This window comes from Narcine bancroftii, unplaced genomic scaffold (assembly GCF_036971445.1).
Source record: "Narcine bancroftii isolate sNarBan1 unplaced genomic scaffold, sNarBan1.hap1 Scaffold_242, whole genome shotgun sequence".
NCBI lineage: Eukaryota > Metazoa > Chordata > Chondrichthyes > Torpediniformes > Narcinidae > Narcine > Narcine bancroftii.
Window position 1 is genome coordinate 179699 of NW_027211977.1, and position 22619 is coordinate 202317.

General features: G+C 52.7%; 1 protein-coding gene across 9 annotated transcripts in view; it reads right to left on the reverse strand.

Annotated features, from left to right (window-relative positions):
- The window catches only part of LOC138750727 (serine-rich adhesin for platelets-like), a 60447-nt gene extending 37908 nt beyond the window's left edge, over positions 1-22539 (reverse strand). For 4 of the 9 annotated variants that reach the window (XM_069912839.1, XM_069912844.1, XM_069912837.1 and 1 more), the window contains exons 1-5: positions 21032-22533; positions 18886-19023; positions 14735-14872; positions 10150-10287; positions 1325-1462 (exon numbers count right to left, since the gene is read on the reverse strand). In XM_069912839.1, coding sequence (XP_069768940.1) covers positions 1325-1462; positions 10150-10287; positions 14735-14872; positions 18886-19023; positions 21032-21092 — 613 coding nt within the window. In that variant the 5' untranslated portion in view covers positions 21093-22533. Of the gene's footprint in view, positions 1-1324; positions 1463-10149; positions 10288-14734; positions 14873-18885; positions 19024-21031 lie in introns of all 9 variants that reach the window. The other 5 variants (XM_069912842.1, XM_069912843.1, XM_069912838.1 and 2 more) reach the window with 4 other exon arrangements.
- Between the last annotated feature and the right edge of the window lie 80 nt (positions 22540-22619).

Sequence of the window (22619 nt, forward strand, 5' to 3'; positions counted from 1 at the left end):
GGAGGGTGGGTAGGTTCCAGCGACGGGGAGCAGTGTAGGGGATGGTGTGGGTGACTGAGAGAGGGAGGTGTGTCGGAGGCTAGTTGGGGTTATAAAGAGAGAATGGAGTGTAGTAGACTGGAGGGGATTACAGATTCTGGGATGGATGTAGGGGACGGGAAATGGTTACAGAGTCAGGGAGGGGTGTAGGAGACCGGACGAGATTATAGAAACAGGGAGCAGTGGAGGGTTTCGGAAAGGGTAGGTGAACTGCGGGTGTGTTACAGAGACATGGAGGAATATAGGGGACTGGAATGGGTTACAGTGATTTAGTGGGGTGTAGGTGACAGGAGGGGGTTATAGAAACAGGGAGGGTTGGAGGGTATCATAGAGGGTTACAGAGACAGGGAGGGGTAGAGCGGCCAGAGGGTTTTACAGAGACAGGTTGGAGTGTAGGGGATAGTGGGGGTTACAGAGAGGGAGGGGTGTAGGGCACCAGTTCAGTTACAGAGTGGGGCAGGTTACAGAGATGTGGACGGGAGTAGGGAACTAGAGGTGGTTACAGAGAGAGGGAGGCATGGAGGGGTCTAGAGGAGGTTACAGAGACAGGGAAGGGTGGAGAGGACCAGTGGGAGTTACAGAAACAGGGAAGCGTGTAGCGTACCGGTGTGGGTGACAATGACAGGGAGGGGTGTGGGGGATTGGAGGGGGTTACAGAGACAGGGAGGGGTGTGGGGGACCAGAGAGGTTTTCAGAGACATGGAGGTGTGCAGGAGACGAGGGCTACAGAGATAGAGAGGGGTTTAGGGGACTTGAGCGTATTACAGGGACAGGAAGGGGTTTAAGGGACTGGAGTGCATTACAGAGTCAGGGAGGGGTGTAGATGACCACAGGGGAGTAAGCGTCAGCGAGGGGTTTAGGAGTCCGGAGCGCGTTTCAGAGACAAGGAGGAGCTTTAATTCTCTCTGCCCCTTCCGCGCCTCAGCACTGAGTTTGTGGGATCTGTAAACATCTCTTTCCCATGGACGGCCACTCAATTCCCATCGACAGGGAGACTTTAGGACAAATCCTCGGAGATATTGACCCTCAGAAATTTGAAGTTCTTGACTCTCAGCACGAGGTAACCCTCAATGTTAACTGGGTCGTGTTCCCCTGACACACCACTGAAGACCACAATCAGCTGCTTGGTTGAACTGATGTTGATCGCAAGGTTGTTGGTGTGACTCCACTCAACGAGCTGAGAAAGGGTGTATGTTGGAGAGGGAAAGAAAGGGAAACAAAGGAGGGAAATTCATGGAGATATCGAGGGGTGGGGGGAAAGACAGGATAGTGGAGAATATCTGACCTGGTCCCAATGACTCTGAGGTTTCCCGGTGCTGTTGAACATCATTCTCTTTGGATACATCAGTCACATTGGATAGAGTGGTCAGTTTGATAATGGAAAACGTGTTCGGAATAGTTGTCTCAGTCGTTGTGTCTGCTCCTATGGACAAACAAAACCGTAAAAATATCCTGAGTCTTCTGCAAAAAAAATCTAGCAGAGTCCAGAGGGGGTTACAGAGACACGGAAGCGTGGAGGGGACCGGTGAGAGTTACAAAGTCATTGAGGGGTGTTGGGGAACATTTAGGGGAAACAGAGAGAGGTGGGAGTGTTGGGGAGTGGAGGGGGTTACAGTTACATGGATGCAGGAAGGGACCAGTGGGAGTTACAGAAACAGTGAAGGGTGTAGGGGACCGGTGTGGGTGACAATGACAGGGAGGGGTGTAGGGGATTGGAGAGGGTTACAGAGACAGGGAGGGGTGTGAGGGACCAACGAGGGTTACAGAGACATGGAGGTGTGCAGGAGACGAGGGCTACAGAGATAGGGAGGGGTTTATGGGACCTGAGTGTATTACAGGGACAGGAAGAGGTGTAAGGGACTGGAGTGGATTACAGAGTCAGGGAGGGGTGAAGGTGACCTGATAGTTTATAGAGACAGGGAGGGTTTTAGGGGACTGGAGGGGTTTACTGAGACAAAGAGGCTGTAGGGGACTGGAGGGGGTTACAGAGACAGGGAGGGGTGGTGGGGACTGGATGGGGTTACAGATACAGAGAGGCGTAAAGGGGACCAGATTTGGTTACAGATACAGGGAGGAGAGTAAGGTACCAGAGGGTATTACAGACACATGGACAGGACCAGAGGTGCTTACAGAGAAAGGGAGTGGTTTAGTGGACTGTAGGGGGTTACAGATGCAGGGAGGTGTGTAGGTGATTGGAGGGTGGGCAGGTTCCAGCGACGGGGAGCAGTGTAGGGGATGGTGTGGGTTACTGAGAGAGGGAGGTGTGTCGGAGGCTAGTTGGGTTATAGAGAGAAAAGGGAGTGTAGTGGACTGGAGGTGATTACAGATTCTGGGATGGATGTAGGGGACCGGAAATGGTTACAGAGTCAGGGAGGAGTGTAGGAGACCGGAGTAGGTTATAGAAACAGTGAGCTGTGGAGGGTATCGGAAAGGGTAGGTGAACTGGTGGTGTGTTACAGAGATATGGAGGAATATAGGGGACTGGAACGGGTTACAGTGATTTGGTGGGGTGTAGGTGACAGGAGGGGGTTATAGAAACAGGGAGGGTTGGAGGGTATCATAGAGGGTTACAGAGACAGGGAGGGGTAGAGCGGCCAGAGGGTTTTACAGAGACAGGTTGGAGTGTAGGGGATAGTGGGGGTTACAGAGTGGGAGGGGTGAAGGAAACCAGTTCAGTTACAGAGTCGGGGAGGTTACAGAGATGTGGACGGGAGTAGGGAACTAGAGGTGGTTACAGAGAGAGGGAGGCATGGAGGGGTCCAGAGGAGGTTACAGAGACCGGGAAGGTTGGTGAGGACCAATGGGAGTTACAGAAACAGGGAAGCGTGTAGGGTACCGGTGTGGGTGACAATGACAGGGAGGGGTGTAGGGGATTGGAGAGGGTTACTGAGACAGGGAGGGGTGTGGGGGACCAGAGAGGTTTTCAGAGACATGGAGGTGTGCAGGAGACGAGGGCTACAGAGATAGGGAGGGGTTTAGGGGACTTGAGCGTATTACAGGGACAGGAAGGTGTGTAAGGGACTGGAGTGCATTACAGAGTCAGGGAGGGGTGGAGGTGACCTGATGGTTTATAGAGACAGGGAGGGTTTTAGGGGAATGGAGGGGTTTACTGAGACAGAGAGGGCTGTAGGGGACTGGAGGGGGTTACAGAGACAGGGAGGGGTGTAGGTGACTGGAGGGTGGGTAGGTTCCAGCGACGGGGAGCAGTGTAGGGGATGGTGTGGGTGACTGAGAGAGGGAGGTGTGTCGGAGGCTAGTTGGGGTTATTAAGAGAGAAGGGAGTGTAGTGGACTGGAGGGGATTACATATTCTGGGATGGATGTAGGGGACGGGAAATGGTTACAGAGTCAGGGAGGGGTGTAGGAGACTGGAGGAGGTTATAGAAACAGGGAGCTGTGGAGGGTATCGGAAAGGGTAGGTAACTGCGGGTGTGTTACAGAGTTATGGAGGGGTATAGGTGACTGGAGCGGGTTACAGTGATTGGGTGGGGTGTAGGTGACAGGAGGGGGTTATAGAAACAGGGAGGGTTGGAGGGTATCATAGAGGGTTACAGAGACTGGGAGGGGTAGAGCGGCCAGAGGGTTTTACAGAGACAGGTTGGAGTGTAGGGGATAGTGGGGGTTACAGAGAGGGAGGGGTGTAGGGCACCAGTTCAGTTACAGAGTGGGGGAGGTTACAGAGATGTGGACGGGAGTAGGGAACTAGAGGTGATTACAGAGAGAGGGAGGCATGGAGGGGTCTAGAGGAGGTTACAGAGACAGGGAAGAGTGGAGAGGACCAGTGGGAGTTACAGAAACAGGGAAGCGTGTAGGGTACCGGTGTGGGTGACAATGACGGGGAGGGGTGTGGGGGATTGGAGGGGGTTACAGAGACAGGGAGGGGTGTGGGGGACCAGAGATGTTTTCAGAGACATGGAGGTTTGCAGGAGACGAGGGCTACAGAGATAGGGAGGGGTTTAGGGGACTTGAGCGTATTACAGGGACAGGAAGGGGTGTAAGGGACTGGAGTGCATTACAGTGTCAGGGAGGGGTGGAGGTGACCTGATGGTTTATAGAGACAGGGAGGGTTTTAGGGGACTGGAGGAGTTTACTGAGACAGAGAGGGCTGTAGGGGACTCTAGGGGGTTACAGATGCAGGGAGGTGTGTAGGTGACTGGAGGGTGGGCAGTTTCCAGCGACGGGGAGCAGTGTAGGGGATGGTGTGGGTGACTGAGAGAGGGAGGTGTGTCGGAGGCTAGTTGGGGTTATTAAGAGAGAAGGGAGTGTAGTGGACTGGAGGGGATTACATATTCTGGGATGGATGTAGGGGACGGGAAATGGTTACAGAGTCAGGGAGGGGTGTAGGAGACCGGAGGAGGTTATAGAAACAGGGAGCTGTGGAGGGTATCGGAAAGGGTAGGTGAACTGCGGGTGTGTTACAGAGTTATGGAGGGGTATAGGTGACTGGAGCGGGTTACAGTGATTGGGTGGGGTGTAGGTGACAGGAGGGGGTTATAGAAACAGGGAGGGTTGGAGGGTATCATAGAGGGTTACAGAGACTGGGAGGGGTAGAGCGGCCAGAGGGTTTTACAGAGACAGGTTGGAGTGTAGGGGATAGTGAGGGTTACAGAGAGGGAGGGGTGTAGGGCACCAGTTCAGTTACAGAGTGGGGGAGGTTACAGAGATGTGGACGGGAGTAGGGAACTAGAGGTGATTACAGAGAGAGGGAGGCCTGGAGGGGTCTAGAGGAGGTTACAGAGACAGGGAAGAGTGGAGAGGACCAGTGGGAGTTACAGAAACAGGGAAGCGTGTAGGGTACCGGTGTGGGTGACAATGACAGGGAGGGGTGTGGGGGATTGGAGGGGGTTACAGAGACAGGGAGGGGTGTGGGGGACCAGAGAGGTTTTCAGAGACATGGAGGTGTGCAGGAGACGAGGGCTACAGAGATAGGGAGGGGTTTAGGGGACTTGAGCGTATTACAGGGACAGGAAGGGGTGTAAGGGACTGGAGTGCATTACAGTGTCAGGGAGGGGTGGAGGTGACCTGATGGTTTATAGAGACAGGGAGGGTTTTAGGGGACTGGAGGGGTTTACTGAGACAGAAAGGGCTGTAGGGGACTCTAGGGAGTTACAGATGCAGGGAGGTGTGTAGGTGACTGGAGGGTGGGCAGTTTCCAGCGACGGGGAGCTGTGTAGGGGATGGTGTGAGTTACTGAGAGAGGGAGGTGTGTCGGAGGCTAGTTGGGGTTATAGAGAGAGAAGGGAGTGTAGTGGACTGGAGGGGATTACAGATTCTGGGATGGATGTAGGGGACAGGAAATGGTTACAAAGTCAGGGAGGGGTGTAGGAGACTGGAGGAGGTTATAGAAACAGGGAGCTGTGGAGGGTATCGGAAAGGGTCGGTGAACTGGGGGTGTGTTACAGAGATATGGAGGAATATAGGGGACTGGAACGGGTTACAGTGATTTGGTGGGGTGTATGTGACAGGAGGGGGTTATAGAAACAGGGAGGGTTGGAGGGTATCATAGAGGGTTACAGAGGCAGGGAGTGGTAGAGCAGCCAGAGGGTGTTACAGAGACAGGTTGGAGTGTAGGGGATAGTGGGGGTTACAGAGAGGGAGGGGTGTAGGGCACCAGTTCAGTTACAGAGTGGGGGAGGTTACAGAGATGTGGACGGGAGTAGGGAACTAGTGGTTACAGAGAGAGGGAGGCATGGAGGGGTCCAGAGGCGGTTACAGAGAAAGGGAAGGGTGGTGAGGACCAGTGGGAGTTACAGAAACAGGGAAGCGTGTAGGGTACCGGTGTGGGTGACAATGACAGGGAGGGGTGTGGGGGATTGGAGGGGGTTACAGAGACAGGGAGGGGTGTGGGGGACCAGAGAGGTTTTCAGAGACATGGAGGTGTGCAGGAGATGAGGGCTACAGAGATAGGGAGGGGTTTAGGGGACTTGAGCGTATTTCAGTGACAGGAAGGGGTTTAAGGGACTGGAGTGCATAACAGAGTCAGGGAGGGGTGGAGGTGACCTGATGGTTTATAGAGACAGGGAGGGTTTTAGGGGACTGGAGGGGTTTACTGAGACAGAGAGGGCTGTAGGGGACTGGAGGGGTTTACAGAGACAGGGAGAGGTGTAGGTGACTGGAGGGTGGGTAGGTTCCAGCGACGGGGAGCAGTGTAGGGGATGGTGTGGGTGACTGAGAGAGGGAGGTGTGTCGGAGGCTAGTTGGGGTTATAAAGAGAGAAGGGAGTGTAGTGGACTGGAGGGGATTACAGATTCTGGGATGGATGTCGGGAACGGGAAATGGTTACAGAGTCAGGGAGGGGTGTAGGAGACCGGAGGAGGTTATAGAAACAGGGAGCTGTGGAGGGTATCGGAAAGGGTAGGTGAACTGCGGGTGTGTTACATAAATATGGAGGGTATAGGGGACTGGAGCGGGTTACAGTGATTAGGTGGGGTGTAGGTGACAGGAGGGGGTTATAGAAACAGGGAGGGTTGGAGGGTATCATAGAGGGTTACAGAGGCAGGGAGGGGTAGAGGGGCCAGAGGGTGTTACAGAGACAGGGTGGAGTGTAGGGGATAGTGGGGGTTACAGAGAGGGAGGGGTGTAGGGGACCTGTTCAGTTACAGAGTGGGGGAGGTTACAGAGATGTGGACGGGAGTAGGGAACCAGAGGTGGTTACAGAGACAGGGAGGAGTGTAGGGAACTTGAGCGGGTGGATTACAGACACGCGGAGGGGTGTAGGGGACCAGATGGGATTACAGTGATAGGGAGGGGTGTAGAGGACAGGAGGGGGGTTATAGAAACAGGGAGGGATGTCGGAGACCGGAGGGGTTACAGAGAAAGGGAAGGGTGTAGGGGATGGTGGGTGTTACAGAGAGAGGGAGGGGTGGAGGGAACTGGAAGGGGTTACAGAGACGGGGAGGGACGTTGTGTGGACGACAGAGACAGAGATGGGTGGTGGGGACTTGAGGGGGTGACAGAGTCAGGGTGACATGGAGGGGACCGGAGAGTGTGTTACAGACACAGCGAGGGGTGTAAGGGATTGGAGTGTGTTACAGTCAGGGAGGATTTAAGGGGACTGGAGGTGTTTACTGAGACAGAGAGGTTTTTATGGGACTGGAGGGGTTACAGAGACAGGGAGGGCTGGAATGGTTCTGAGTGTATGACAGAGACAGGGATGGGTGTGGGTGACCTGAAGGAGTTACAGAGTGAGGGAGGGGTGGAGGGAACCGCAGGGGTTTACAGAGACAGGGAGGGGTGTAGATGACCAGAGGGGAGTAAAAGTCAGTGAGGGGTTTAGGAGTCCGGAGCGCGTTTCAGAGACAAGGAGGAGCTTTAATTCTCTCTGCCCCCTCCGCGCCTCAGCACTGAGTTTGTGGGATCTGTAAACATCTCTTTCCCATGGACGGCCACTCAATTCCCATCGACAGGGAGACTTTAGGACAAATCCTCGGAGATATTGACCCTCAGAAATTTTTTTTTTATTTTATTTTTTTTTAATTTTTTATTTTTCACACCATAAATCACATTAGCCATGATATACACTATTCCTTTTTCACACATATACAGTGACTCTTTCTCCCCCCCCTCCTCCCAAGCCACCCCCCCCTCTCATCCATTTTAGGTATACAATCTAGGTTGCATTAAGCCAGTCAGACAATGTTGTCATTCAACAAAAATACACCAGAAATTCTACTGAGTCCTTTCTTTTCTTTCCTTCTCCTTCCATCAACTTAGGTAATGTTTGTCCCGGTAGGTTTTCGCTATTGTATTTAATGTAAGGCTCCCATACCTTTTCGAATATTTCAATATTATTTCTTAACCTATATGTTATTTTTTCTAATGGAATACATTTATTCATTTAAATTTAGTAGTTTTTTCCTTTTAATTTGGTTATGTATTCCATTAATATTTAAAGTCATATAGTTCAGCGTAGCCCTTTTATATTTTGTTTATCTTCTCTTTCCATTTTTCCATCATTACCTTTCCTCCTTTTCCATTTCTGTTTTCTTATTTTCAACTCTTTATAAGACAACATTCCTACAACATCCAACATTTTCCTTATTCTCCTATTTCTATCTTATTTATCCCCAATCTCCCCTTCCCCTCCTGAGTTGTCCTTTATCCCTTGTCGGACAACCACATCTCCCCTCTCCATTTGGATTTGCGAATCCACTCGCAAGCGTCAACTGATTTTGCAGTGACCGCTATTTCCCCTCACCCCGCACCCCCCAGAAAAGATTTAACTTTTCATATGTCACAAAGGTCACTCTTTTAATTCCCTCCTTATTCTCTCTATTCCATTACCTTCCATTATTAATTCTTGTCTATACTATCTATATTTTCCTCTAAGTACAGATACATTCACGTATGCACATTGTCTCTATTCACTCTTATACCTCTTTACCCGCATACATATCAATCGTGATCATTTTTACTCTCATTACCCGTCTTCATCCCTCAGTCTATTTTTGTCTTTACCCACATACATATCAATCGTGATCATTTTTACTCTCATTACCCGTCTTCCTCCCTCAGTCTATTTTTGTAATTGTTCTGCAAATTTTCCTGCTTCTTCTGGATCCGAGAATAGTCTGTTTTGTTGTCCTGGAATAAATATTTTCAATACTGCTGGATGCTTTAGTATAAATTTATACCCTTTCTTCCATAAAATTGCCTTTGCTGTATTGAACTCTTTTCTCTTCTTTTGGAGTTCAAAACTTATATCTGGATAAATGAAGATTTTTTGCCCTTTATACTCCAGTGGTTTGTTGCCCTCTCTTACTTTTTCCATTGTCTTCTCCAGTACCTTTTCTCTCGTAGTATATCTTAGGAATTTTACTACAATAGATCTTGGTTTTTGTTGTGGTTGTGGTTTAGAGGCCAATACTCTATGTGCCCTTTCTATTTCCATTTCTTGCTGTAGTTCTGGACATCCTAGGGTCTTAGGGATCCACTCTTTTATAAACTCCCCCATATTCTTGCCTTCTTCATCTTCCTTAAGGCCCACTATCTTTATGTTATTTCTTCTGTTATAATTTTCCATTTTATCTATTTTTTGAGCTAGTAGTTCTTGTGTCTCTAGTTTTTTTATTAGATTCCTCCAATTTCTTTTTTAAGTCTTCTACCTCCATTTCTGCTGCTACTGCCCGCTCTTCCATCTTGTCCATTTTCTTTCCCATTTCTGTTAAGGTCATCTCTATTTTATTCATTTTCTCTTCTGTGTTGTTTATTCTTTTTCTTAAATCCTTAAATTCCTGTGTTTGGCATTCTTTAAATGACTCCATGTATCCTTTAATAAGAGAAAGTATATCCTTTATCTTGCCTTTCTTTTCTTCTTCTATTTCACTGTATTCTTCCTCTTCCTCTTCTTCTTCCTCTGGGTTGGCCATCTGTTGTTTCTTTGTTGCCCTTTCCTTCTCTTCTTTCTTGTTTCTATTGTCTTCTGTGGTCTCTTCTTACTGCAGGTGTTCTGCAGCTGTCGTTGCCGGCTGTGGAGATCGACTCCCCAGCTGGTCCCCCCTCCCGTCGGTGTGCTTTTTTTCATGCGCGGTTGCACACTTTTACTCGGCTCAGCGAGCCATTTTTGTAGTCCATTATTTACCGACCTGAGGGAGCGGGTTTCTCTCTCCGCAGCGGGCCTCTTCGGACAGGTAAGGCCTTTTCCTTCTTCCTCCTTTGTCTTCTCTTCCTCTCTTCTTACCGTTGCTTTCAATTTTTCTTTTTTTGTCGCCATCTTCTTTCCACCTTTATACTCACTTTTCTGTAACTTTTGTTTCTGTGCCTTTGTGTTTTCCTTTGTTTTTCCCGATTTTTCTGGAGAGGGCTGGAGTTCACCGTCCGGCCACTACTCCATCACGTGACTCCTCGACCCTCAGAAATTTGAAGTTCTTGACTCTCAGCACGAGGTAACCCTCAATGTTAACTGGGTCGTGTTCCCCTGACACACCACTGAAGACCACAATCAGCTGCTTGGTTGAACTGATGTTGATCGCAAGGTTGTTGGTGTGACTCCACTCAACGAGCTGAGAAAAGGTGTATGTTGGAGAGGGAAAGAAAGGGAAACAAAGGAGGGAAATTCATGGAGATATCGAGGGGTGGGGGGAAAGAGACAGGATAGTGGAGAATATCTGACCTGGTCCCAATGACTTTGAGGTTTCCCGGTGCTGTTGAACGTCATTCTCTTTGGATGCACCAGTCACATTGGATAGAGTGGTCAGTTTGATAATGGAAAACGTGTTCGGAACAGTTGTCTCTGTCGTTGTGTCTGCTCCTATGGACAAACAAAACCATAAAAATATCCTGTGTCTTCTGCAAAAAAAATCTAGCAGAGTCCAGAGGGGGTTACAGAGACACGGAAGGGTGGAGGGAACCAGTGAGAGTTACAAAGTCATTGAGGGGTGTTGGGGAACATTTGGGGTTACAGAGAGAGGTGGGAGTGTTGGGGACTGGAGGGGGTTAAAGTTACATGGAAGCAGGAAGGGACCAGTGGGAGTTACAGAAACAGTGAAGGGTGTAGGGGACCGGTGTGGGTGACAATGACAGGGAGGGGTGTAGGGGATTGGAGGGGGTTACAGAGACTGGGAGGGGTGTGGGGGACCATAGAGGTTTTCGGAGACATGGAGGTGTGCAGGAGACCAGAGAGGTTTAGGGGACTTGAGTGTATTTCAGGGACAGGAAGGGGTGTAAGGGACTGGAGTGGATTATAGAGTCAGGGAGGGGTGGAGGTGACCTGATGGTTTATAGAGACAGGGAGGGTTTTAGGGGACTGGAGGGGTTTACTGAGACAAAAAGGTCTTTAGGGGACTGGAGGGGGTTACAGAGACAGGGAGGGGTGGAGGGGACTGGATGGGGTTACAGATACAGAGAGGCGTGAAGGGGACCGGAGGGGGTTACAGATACAGGGAGGGGAGTAAGGTACCAGAGGGTATTACAGACACATGGACAGGACCAGAGGTGCTTACAGAGAAAGGGAGTGGTTTAGGAGACTGTAGGGGGTTACAGATGCAGGGAGGTGTGTAGGTGATTGGAGGGTGGGCAGGTTCCAGCGACGGGGAGCAGTGTAGGGGTTGGTGTGGGTTACTGAGAGAGGGAGGTGTGTCGGAGGCTAGTTGGGGTTATAGAGAGAGAAGGGAGTGTAGTGGACTGGAGGTGATTACAGATTTTGGGATGGATGTAGGGGACCGGAAATGGTTACAGAGTCAGGGAGGGGTGTAGGAGGTTATAGAAACAGGGAGCTGTGGAGGGTATCGGAAAGGGTAGGTGAACTGGGGGTGTGTTACAGTGATATGGAGGGGTATAGGGGACTGGAGCGGGTAACAGTGATTGGGTGGGGTGTAGGTGACAGGAGGGGGTTATAGAAACAGGGAGGGTTGGAGGGTATCACAGAGGGTTACAGAGGCAGGGAGGGGTAGAGGGGCCAGAGGGTATTACAGAGGCAGGGTGGAGTGTAGGGGATAGTGGGGGTTACAGAGAGGGAGGGGTGTAGGGGACCAGTTCAGTTACAGAGTGGGGGAGGTTACAGAGATATGGACGGGAGTAGGGAAGCAGAGGTGGTTACAGAGAGAGGGAGGCATGGAGGGGTCCAGAGGCGGTTACAGAGACAGGGAAGGATGGAGAGGATCAGAGGAGGTTACAGTGTAAGGTAGGGGGGGGTGATGGGACCAGAGGGGTTTACAGAGACAGGGAGGAGTGTAGGGAACTTGAGCGGGTGGATTACAGACACGCGGAGGGGTGTAGGGGACCAGATGGGGTTACAGTGATAGGGAGGGGTGTAGAGTACAGGAGGGCGGTTATAGAAACAGGGAGGGATGTCGGAGACCGGAGTGGTTACAGAGAAAGGGAAGGGTGTAGGGGATGGTGGGTGTTACAGAGAGAGGGAGGGGTGGAGGTTACTGGAAGGGGTTACAGAGACCGGGAGGGGCGTTGTGTGGACGACAGAGACAGAGAGGGGTGTTGGGGAGCGGTGTGGGTTACAATGACAGGAAGGGGTGTAAGGGACTGGAGTCGGTTACAGAGACAGGGAGGGGTGGGGGACCAGAGGAAGTTACATAGACAGGGAGGAATGTAGTTTACAGTGGTGGGTTACAGAGACAGGGAGTGGTGTCGGGGACCAGAGAGGGTTACAGAGACATGGAGGCATGAAGGCGACCAGAGTTGGGTTCCAGAGACATGTAGGCATGCAGGGAACGAGGGCCACAGAGATAGGGAGGGGTTTAGGGGACCTGAGTGTGTTACAGGGTCAGGAAGGGGTGTAAGGGACTGGAGTGGATTACAGAGTCAGGGAGGGGTGGAGGTGACCTGATGGTTTATAGAGACAGGGAGGGTTTTAGGGGACTGGAGGGGTTTACTGAGACAGAGTGGGCTGTAGGGGACTGGAGGGGGTTACAGAGACAGGGAGGGGTGGAGGGGACTGGATGGGGTTACAGATACAGAGAGGCGTGAAGGGGACTGGAGGGGGTTGCAGATGCAGGGAGGGGAGTAAGGTACCAGAGGGGATCACAGACACATGGACAGGACCAGAGGTGCTTACAGAGAAAGGGAGTGGTTTAGGAGACTGTAGGGGGTTACAGATGCAGGGAGGTGTGTAGGTGATTGGAGGGTGGGCAGATTCCAGCGACGGGGAGCAGTGTAGGGGTTGGTGTGGGTTACTGAGAGAGGGAGGTGTGTCGGAGGCTAGTTGGGGTTATAGAGAGAGAAGGGAGTGTAGTGGACTGGAGGTGATTACAGATTTTGGGATGGATGTAGGGGACCGGAAATGGTTACAGAGTCAGGGAGGGGTGTAGGAGGTTATAGAAACAGGGAGCTGTGGAGGGTATCGGAAAGGGTAGGTGAACTGGGGGTGTGTTACAGAGATATGGAGGGGTATAGGGGACTGGAGCGGGTTACAGAGATTGGGTGGGGTGTAGGTGACAGGAGGGGGTTATAGAAACAGGGAGGGTTGGAGGGTATCACAGAGGGTTACAGAGGCAGGGAGGGGTAGAGGGGCCAGAGGGTATTACAGAGGCAGGGTGGAGTGTAGGGGATAGTGGGGGTTACAGAGAGGGAGGGTTGTAGGGGACCAGTTCAGTTACAGAGTGGGGGAGGTTACAGAGATATGGACGGGAGTAGGGAAGCAGAGGTGGTTACAGAGAGAGGGAGGCATGGAGGGGTCCAGAGGCGGTTACAGAGACAGGGAAGGGTGGAGAGGATCAGAGGAGGTTACAGTGTCAGGTAGGGGGGGGTGATGGGACCAGAGGGGTTTACAGAGACAGGGAGGAGTGTAGGGAACTTGAGCGGGTGGATTACAGACACGCGGAGGGGTGTAGGGGACCAGATGGGGTTACAGTGATAGGGAGGGGTGTAGAGTACAGGAGGGCGGTTATAGAAACAGGGAGGGATGTCGGAGACCGGAGTGGTTACAGAGAAAGGGAAGGGTGTAGGAGATGGTGGGTGTTACAGAGAGAGGGAGGGGTGGAGGTTACTGGAAGGGGTTACAGAGACCGGGAGGGGCGTTGTGTGGACGACAGAGACAGAGAGGGGTGTTGGGGAGCGGTGTGGGTTACAATGACAGGAAGGGGTGTAAGGGACTGGAGTCGGTTACAGAGACAGGGAGGGGTGGGGGACCAGAGGAAGTTACATAGACAGGGAGGAATGTAGTTGACAGTGGGGGGTTACAGAGACAGGGAGTGGTGTCGGGGACCAGAGAGGGTTACAGAGACATGGAGGCATGAAGGCGACCAGAGTTGGGTTCCAGAGACATGTAGGCATGCAGGGAACGAGGGCCACAGAGATAGGGAGGGGTTTAGGGGACCTGAGTGTGTTACAGGGTCAGGAAGGGGTGTAAGGGACTGGAGTGGATTACAGAGTCAGGGAGGGGTGGAGGTGACCTGATGGTTTACAGAGACAGGGAGGTGTTTACTGAGACAGAGAGGTTTGTAGGGGACTGGAGGGGGTACAGAGACAGAGAGGCGTGGTGGGGACTTGAGGGGGTGACAGAGTCAGGGTGACATGGAGGGGACCGGAGAGTGTGTTACAGACACAGCGAGGGGTGTAAGGGATTGGAGTGGGTTACAGTCAGGGAGGATTTAAGGGGACTGGAGGTGTTTACTGAGACAGAGAGGTTTTTATGGGACTGGAGGGGGTACAGAGACAGGGAGGGCTGGAATGGTTCTGAGTGTATGACAGAGACAGGGATGGGTGTGGGTGACCTGAAGGAGTTACAGAGTGAGGGAGGGGTGGAGGGAACCGCAGGGGTTTACAGAGACAGGGAGGGGTGTAGATGACCAGAGGGGAGTAAGAGTCAGCGAGGGGTTTAGGAGTCCTGAGCGCGTTTCAGAGACAAGGAGGAGCTTTAATTCTCTCTGCCCCCTCCGCGCCTCAGCACTGAGTTTGTGGGATCTGTAAACATCTCTTTCCCATGGACGGCCACTCAATTCCATCGACAGGGAGAGTTTAGGACAAATCCTCGGAGATATTGACCCTCAGAAATTTGAAGTTCTTGACTCTCAGCACGAGGTAACCCTCAATGTTAACTGGGTCGTGTTCCCCTGACACACCACTGAAGACCACAATCAGCTGCTTGGTTGAACTGATGTTGATCGCAAGGTTGTTGGTGTGACTCCACTCAACGATCTGAGAAAGGGTGTATGTTGGAGAGGGAAAGAAAGGGAAACAAAGGAGGGAAATTCATGGAGATATCGAGGGGTGGGGGAAAGACAGGATAGTGGAGAATATCTGACCTGGTCCCAATGACTCTGAGGTTTCCCGGTGCTGTTGAACATCATTCTCTTTGGATACACCAGTCACATTGGATAGAGTGGTCAGTTTGATAATGGAAAACGTGTTCGGAACAGTTGTCTCTGTTATTGTGTCTGCTCCTATGGACAAACAAAACCGTAAAAATATCCTGTGATTTCTGCAAAAAAAATCTAGCAGAGTCCAGAGGGGGTTACAGAGACACGGAAGCGAGAGGGGATCGGTGAGAGTTACAAAGTCATTGAGGGGTGTTGGGGAACATTTGGGGTTACAGAGAGAGGTGCGAGTGTTGGGGACTGGAGGGGGTTACAGTTACATGGAGGCAGGAAGGGATTAGTGGGAGTTACAGAAACAGGGAAGGGTGTAGGGGACCAGTGTGGGTGACAATGACAGGGAGGGGTGTGGGGGATTGGAGGGGGTTACAGAGACAGGGAGGTGTGCAGGAGACGAGAGCTACAGAGATAGGGAGGGGTTTAGGGCACCTGAGCATATTACAGGGTCAGGAAGGTGTGTAAGGCACTGGAGTGGATTACAGAGTAAGGGAGGGGTGGCGGTCACCTGATGGTTTATAGAGACAGGGAGGGTTTTACGGGACTGGAGGGGTTTACTGAGACAGAGAGGGCTCTAGGGGACTGGAGGGGGTTACAGAGACAGGGAGGGGTGGGGGGGACTGGATGGGGTTACAGATACAGAGAGGCGTGAAGGGGACCGGAGGGGGTTACAGATACAGGGAGGGGAGTAAGGTACCAGAGGGGATTACAGACACATGGACAGGACCAGAGGTGCTTACAGAGAAAGGGAGTGGTTTAGGGGACTGTAGGGGGTTACAGATGCAGGGAGGTGTCTAGGTGACTTGAGGGTGGGCAGGTTCCAGCAACGGGGAGCAGTGTCGGGGATGGTGTGGGTTACTGAGAGAGGGAGGTGTGTCGGAGGCTAGTTGGGGTTATAGAGAGAGAAGGGAGTGTAGTGGACTGGAGGGGATTACAGATTCTGGGATGGATGTAGGGGACCGGAAATGGTTACAAAGTCAGGGAGGGGTGTAGGAGACCGGAGGAGGTTATAGAAACAGGGAGCTGTGGAGGGTATCGGAAAGGGTAAGTGAACTGGGGGTGTGTTACAGAGATATGGAGGAGTATAGGGGACTGGAGTGGGTTACAGTGATTTGGTGGGGTGTAGGTGACAGGATGGGGTTATAGAAACAGGGAGGGTTGGAGGGTATCATAAAGGGTTACAGAGGCAGGGAGGGGTAGAGTGGCCAGAGGGTGTTGCAGAGACAGGTTGGAGTGTAGGGGATAGTGGGGGTTACAGAGAGGGAGGGGTGTAGGGGACCAGTTCACTTACAGAGTGGGGGAGGTTACAGAGATGTGGACGGGAGTAGGGAACTCGAGGTGGTTACAGAGAGAGGGAGGCATGGAGGGGTCCAGAGGAGGTTACAGAGACACGGAAGGGTGGAGAGGACCAGTGCGAGTTACAGAACCAGGGAAGCGTGTAGGGTACCGGTGTGGGTGACAATGACAGGGAGGGGTGTGGGGGATTGGAGGGGGTTACAGACACAGGGAAGGGTGTGGGGGACCAGAGAGATTTCAAAGACATGGAGGTGTGCAGGAGACGAGGGCGACAGAGATAGGGAGGGGTTTAGGGGACCCGAACATATTAAAGGGACAGGAAGTGGTGTAAGGGACTGGAGTGGATGACAGAGTCAGGGAGGGGTGGAGGTGACCTGATGGTTTATAGAGACAGGGAGGGTTTTAGGGGACTGGAGGGGTTTACTGAGACAGAGAGGGCTGTAGGGGACTGGAGGGGGTTACAGAGACAGGGAGGGGTGGAGGGGACTGGATGGGGTTACAGATACAGAGAGGCGTGAAGGGGACTGGAGGGGGTTGCAGATGCAGGGAGGGGAGTAAGGTACCAGAGGGGATCACAGACACATGGACAGGACCAGAGGTGCTTTCAGAGAAAGGGAGTGGTTTAGGGGACTGTAGGGGGTTACAGATGCAGGGAGGTGTGTAGGTGACTGGAGGGTGGGCAGGTTCCAGCGATGGGGAGCTGTGTAGGGGATGGTGTGGGTTACTGAGAGAGGGAGGTGTGTCGAAGGCTAGTTGGGGTTATAGAGAGAGAAGGGAGTGTAGTGGACTGGAGGGGATTACAGATTCTGGGAAGATGTAGGGGACCAGAAATGTTTACAGAGTCAGGGAGGGGTGTAGGAGACCGGAGGAGGTTATAGAAACAGTGAGCTGTGGAGGGTATCGGAAAGGGTAGGTGAACTGGGGGTGTGTTTCAGAGATATGGAGGTGTATAGGGGACTGGAGCGGGTTACAGTGATTGGGTGGGGTGTAGGTGACAGGAGGGGGTTATAGAAACAGGGAGGGTTGGAGGGTATCATAGAGGGTTACAGAGGCAGGGAGGGGTGCACAGGGTGGAGTGTAGGGGATAGTGGGGGTTACAGAGAGGGAGGGGTGTAGGGGACCAGTTCAGTTACAGAGTGGGGGAGGTTACAGAGATGTGGACGGGAGTAGGGAACCAGAGGTGGTTACAGAGAGAGGGAGGCATGGAGGGGTCCAGAGGAGGTTACAGAGACAGGGAAGGGTGGAGAGGATCAGAGGAGGTTACAGTGTCAGGTAGGGGGGGGGGGATGGGACCAGAGGGGGTTAAAGAGACAGGGTGGAGTGTAGCGAACTTGAGCGGGTGGATTACAGACACGCGGAGGGGTGTAGGGGACCAGATGGGGTTACAGTGATAGGGAGGGGTGTAGAGGACAGGAGGGGGGTTATAGAAACAGGGAGGGATGTCGGAGACCGGAGGGGTTACAGAGAAAGGGAAGGGTGTAGGGGATGGTGGGTGTTACAGAGAGAGGGAGGGGTGGGGGACCAGAGGAAGTTACATAGACAGGGAGGAATGTAATAGACAGTGGGGGGTTATAGAGACAGGGAGTGGTGTCGCGGACCAGAGAGGGTTACAGAGACATGGAGGCATGAAGGCGACCAGAGTTGGGTTCCAGAGACATGTCGGCATGCAGGGGACGAGGGCCACAGAGATAGGGAGGGGTTTAGGGGACCTGAGTGTGTTACAGGGACAGGAAGGGGTGTAAGGGACTGGAGTGGATTACAGAGTCAGGGAGGGGTGGAGGTGACCTGATGGTTTACAGAGACAGGGAGGTATTTACTGAGACAGAGAGGTTTGTAGGGGACTGGAGGGGGTACAGAGACAGATAGGCGTGGTGGGGACTTGAGGGGGTGACAGAGTCAGGGTGACATGGAGGGGACCGGAGAGTGTGTTACAGACACAGCGAGGGGTGTAAGGGATTGGAGTGGGTTACAGTCAGGGAGGATTTAAGGGGACTGGAGGTGTTTACTGAGACAGAGAGGTCTTTAGGGGACTGGAGGGGGTACAGAGACAGGGAGGGCTGGAATGGATCTGAGTGTATGACAGAGTCAGGGATGGGTGTGGGTGACCTGAAGGAGTTACAGAGTGAGGGAGGGGTGGAGGGAACCGCAGGGTTTTACAGAGACAGGGAGGGGTGTGGGGGACCAGAGAGGTTTTCAGAGACATGGAGGTGTGCAGGAGACGAGGGCTACAGAGATAGAGAGGGGTTTAGGGGACTTGAGCGTATTACAGGGACAGGAAGGGGTTTAAGGGACTGGAGTGCATTACAGAGTCAGGGAGGGGTGTAGATGACCACAGGGGAGTAAGCGTCAGCGAGGGATTTAGGAGTCCGGAGCGCGTTTCAGAGACAAGGAGGAGATTTAATTCTCTCTGCCCCTTCCGCGCCTCAGCACTGAGTTTGTGGGATCTGTAAACATCTCTTTCCCATGGACGGCCACTCAATTCCCATCGACAGGGAGACTTTAGGACAAATCCTCGGAGATATTGACCCTCAGAAATTTGAAGTTCTTGACTCTCAGCACGAGGTAACCCTCAATGTTAACTGGGTCGTGTTCCCCTGACACACCACTGAAGACCACAATCAGCTGCTTGGTTGAACTGATGTTGATCGCAAGGTTGTTGGTGTGACTCCACTCAACAAGCTGAGAAAGGGTGTATGTTGGAGAGGGAAAGAAAGGGAAGCAAAGGAGGGAAATTCATGGAGATATCGAGGGGTGGGGGGAAAGAGACAGGATAGTGGAGAATATCTGACCTGGTCCCAATGACTTTGAGGTTTCCCGGTGCTGTTGAACATCATTCTCTTTGGATACACCAGTCACATTGGATAGAGTGGTCAGTGTGATAATGGAAAACGTGTTCGGAACAGTTGTCTCTGTCGTTGTGTCTGCTCCTATGGACAAACAAAACCGTAAAAATATCCTGTGTCTTCTGCAAAAAAAATCTAGCAGAGTCCAGAGGGGGTTACAGAGACACGGAAGCGTGGAGGGGACCGGTGAGAGTTACAAAGTCATTGAGGGGTGTTGGGGAACATTTGGGGTTACAGAGATGTGGGAGTGTAGGGGACTGGAGGGGGTTACAGATACATGGAGGTGGGAAGGGACCATTGAGAGTTACAGAGACAGGGAGGGGTGTCGGGGACCGGTGTAGGTTACAATAGCAGGGAGGGGTGTAGGGGACTGGAGGGGGTTACAGAGACAGGGAGGGGTGTGGGGGACCCGAGAGGGTTTCAGAGACATGTAGGCGTGCAGGGGACAAGAGGGCTACAGGGATAGGGAGGGGTTTAGGGGACCCTGAGTGTGTTACAGGGACAGGAAGTGGTGTAAGGGAGACTGGAGAAGATTACAGAGTTAGGGAGGGGTGGAGGTGACCTGATGGTTTACAGAGACAGGGAGGGTTTTAGGGGACTGGAAGGGTTTACTGAGACAGAGAGGGCTGTAGGTGACTGGAGGGGGGTACAGAGACAGGGAGGGATTGGGAAGACCCGAGGGGGTTACAGAGACAGAGAGGGGTGGAGGGGACCGGAGGGGGCTACAGAGACAGGGAGCCATGGAGGGGACCGGAGTGGGTGTTACTGAGACAGCGAGTGGTGTAAGGGACTGGAGTGGGTTACAGAGTCAGGGAAGGGTGAAGGTGACCTGAGGGGTTTACAGAGACAGGGAGAATTTTAGGGGACCGGAGAGGTTTACTGAGATAGAGAGATCTGTCGGGGACTGGAGGGGGTACAGAGACAGGGAGGTGTGAAGAAGACTGGAGGGGGTTGCAGAGAAAAGGAGGCGTGTAGGCGACTGGAGGGAGTTACAGAGACAGGGAGGGGAGTAAGGTAGCAGAGGGGATTACAGACACATGGACAGGACCAGAGGTGGTTACAGAGAAAGTGAGTGGTTTCGGGGACTGTAGGGGGTAACAGAGGCAGGGAGGCGTGTAGGTTACTGGAGGGTGGGCAGCTTCCAGTGATGGGGAGCAGTGTATGTGATGGTGGGGGTTATTGAGAGAGGGAGGTGTGTTGGAGGCCAGTTGGGGTTACAGTGAGAGAAGGGTGTGTAGTGGACTGGAGGGGATTACAGAATCTGGGATGGATGTCGGGGACCAGTTGTGGTTACAGAGGTTACAGAGACGGAGGGGTATTAGATGACAGGAGGGAGGTTTCAGGGACAGGGAAGGGTGTCGGGGACTGGGAAAGGGTTTCAAATTAGTGAGGGTTGTTGGAGATGGGTTTACAGAGAGTAGGTGAGGTGTCGGGGATTGAAGGGGTTACAGAGACAGGGTGGTGTGTAGGGGATGGTGGGGTTACAGAGAGTGGGAGGGGTGTAGGGGACCATTTGGGATTACAGAGAGAGGGGGGAGTGTTGGGGTCTAGAGGGGATTACAGAGACTGGGATATGTGTAGGGTACTGGAGGGGTGTTATGGAGATGGGGAGGGAGGTAGGGACCGGAGAGGTTTACAGAGCCAGGAAAGGGTGTATGTGACATGAGTGACGTTACAGAACAGGGAGGGGTGTAGGGACCGGAGGGGTTACAGAGACATCGAGACATGCAGGGGACCAGAAGAGGGTTTATAGAGACATGGAGGCATGCAAAGAACCAGAGAGTTACAGAGACAGGGACAGGCTTAAGGGACTTGAGTATGTTACAGAGACAGGAAGGGTGTAGGGGACCGGAGGGTGTATTACAGAGACAGGGAGGGGTGTAAGGGACTGGAGTTTGTTACAGAGTCAGGAAGGGTGCAGGGGACCTGAGGGATTACAGAGACTGGAGGGGTGTAGGGGATTGGAGGGGTTACAGAGACAGGGAGGGGTGCAGCTGTCCAGAATGGGGATACAGAGACAGCGATGGGTACTAAAAGAGGTTACCATTTTGGAATCCCAGCCCTAGAGCAGGACCAGCTGTTTTAAACCTACCTCCTGCCATCAGGAGAGCGCAGATGAGGGCCAGGCAGCTCGGACCTTCGCACAACCTCATCCTCGTCGACGGTGGGGGGATTTTCCAATGAGGAGCCCACTCACCACGCTGGTTTGCTGGTGCCTCCGACCTTTGAGTCTAATCCTGATAGGGAAGTGTGATGGAATGGGTGCGGACCTCAGTTCCAGCGTTATCTCTGCTGCAGCTGTGCCCTGCTCCTCTGCCCCTCCTCCTTTTTGAGAAGGGACTGGTTTAGAAAGAGATGGAGAGGGAGGGGAGTGAGAGAGAAGTGGGGGTGTGGATGAGAGTGAGAGAGACAGGGAGAGAGGATGAGTGAGGGAGAGGGAGGGGAGAGGTAGGGTGTGGGTGAGAGAGAGGGTCAGAAGAGTGGAGAGTGATAGGGAGAGGGACAGGAGTAAGGGAGAGGTGGGGTGTTGGTGAGAGAGGGAGAGAGGAGGTGTGTGGGTGAGAGAGATGGTCAGGGAGGGTGATCGGGAGAGAGAGGGGAGTGAAAGAGGTTAGGTGAGAGTGAGTGAGTCAAGGAGAGAGGGAGAAGGAGTGGGAGAGGGAGGGGAGAGGAAGGGTGAGAGAAGTCATCTATATATTTCATCGTGGTATAGAGGGGGGAAAGGAGAGGTATTGTGGGAGAGAAAGTTAGAGGTGGCAAAAGGGAGAGAGGTCAAGAGAGGGGAGTGAGGGGGAGAGAGACGGAGAGGGTATATGGAGGGCAAGGGGAGAGAGGGTGATGAGGAGAGAGAGTGTGAGAGGTATAGAATGGGAGAGAGGAGGTGGGGGAGGGATAGAGAAAAGGTCAGAGGGAGAGAATGGAAGAAAGGTACTTTGAAGGAATGGGGAGAGAGAGAGGGGGGGTTGAGAGGGAGCTATCTAGAAAAGCAAAGAGGGAGGTTTAAGGAGGGGAGAGAGAGAGGAAGGGAGGGGGAGAGAGAGAGAGGACAGAGGGAGAGAGAGTAGACCGAGGAGAGAAAGACTGAGAAAAGGAGAGGAACGAGAGTTAGAGAGCAGGGAGAGAGAGAGAAGGTGGCAGGTCAGGATAGGGAAGGCTCGGGGAGAGAGGGTGCAGGACCTGTGTGCACTCGACTGTCTGCAATCATGAAACTGTAACCCACAACTCCTGTCCCTGAGCAGGGAGACAGGCCTGGAGACCACTGCCCGACCCAAGGCTGGGAGTTTCTGTGAACTTGGGTGTACCCAGGGACATTAGAAGTGGAGAGGGCAAGATCACAGGCAGGTCCTTATCACTGAACACAGCTCTGATGGTGGCGATTGGCAGAAAAAACTCTGGTTAGATAACACTTGAAATATTGCATTCAGTTCTGGTCACCACATTACAGGAAGGGTTAGGCTGAGGATTGGAGTTACGGTTAGGGTACGGGGACTCCAATACCCCCGAGTGTAAAACTCTGCAAAAGGTAGTGAACACAGCCCAGGACATCACAGGCAAAACCCTACCCACCATCGAGAACAACTACAGGGAACTCCGCCGTCGGAGAGCAGCAGCGATCATCAAGGACCCACACCACCAAGCACATGTTCTGTCTTCACTGCCACCATCAGGAAAGAGGTCTA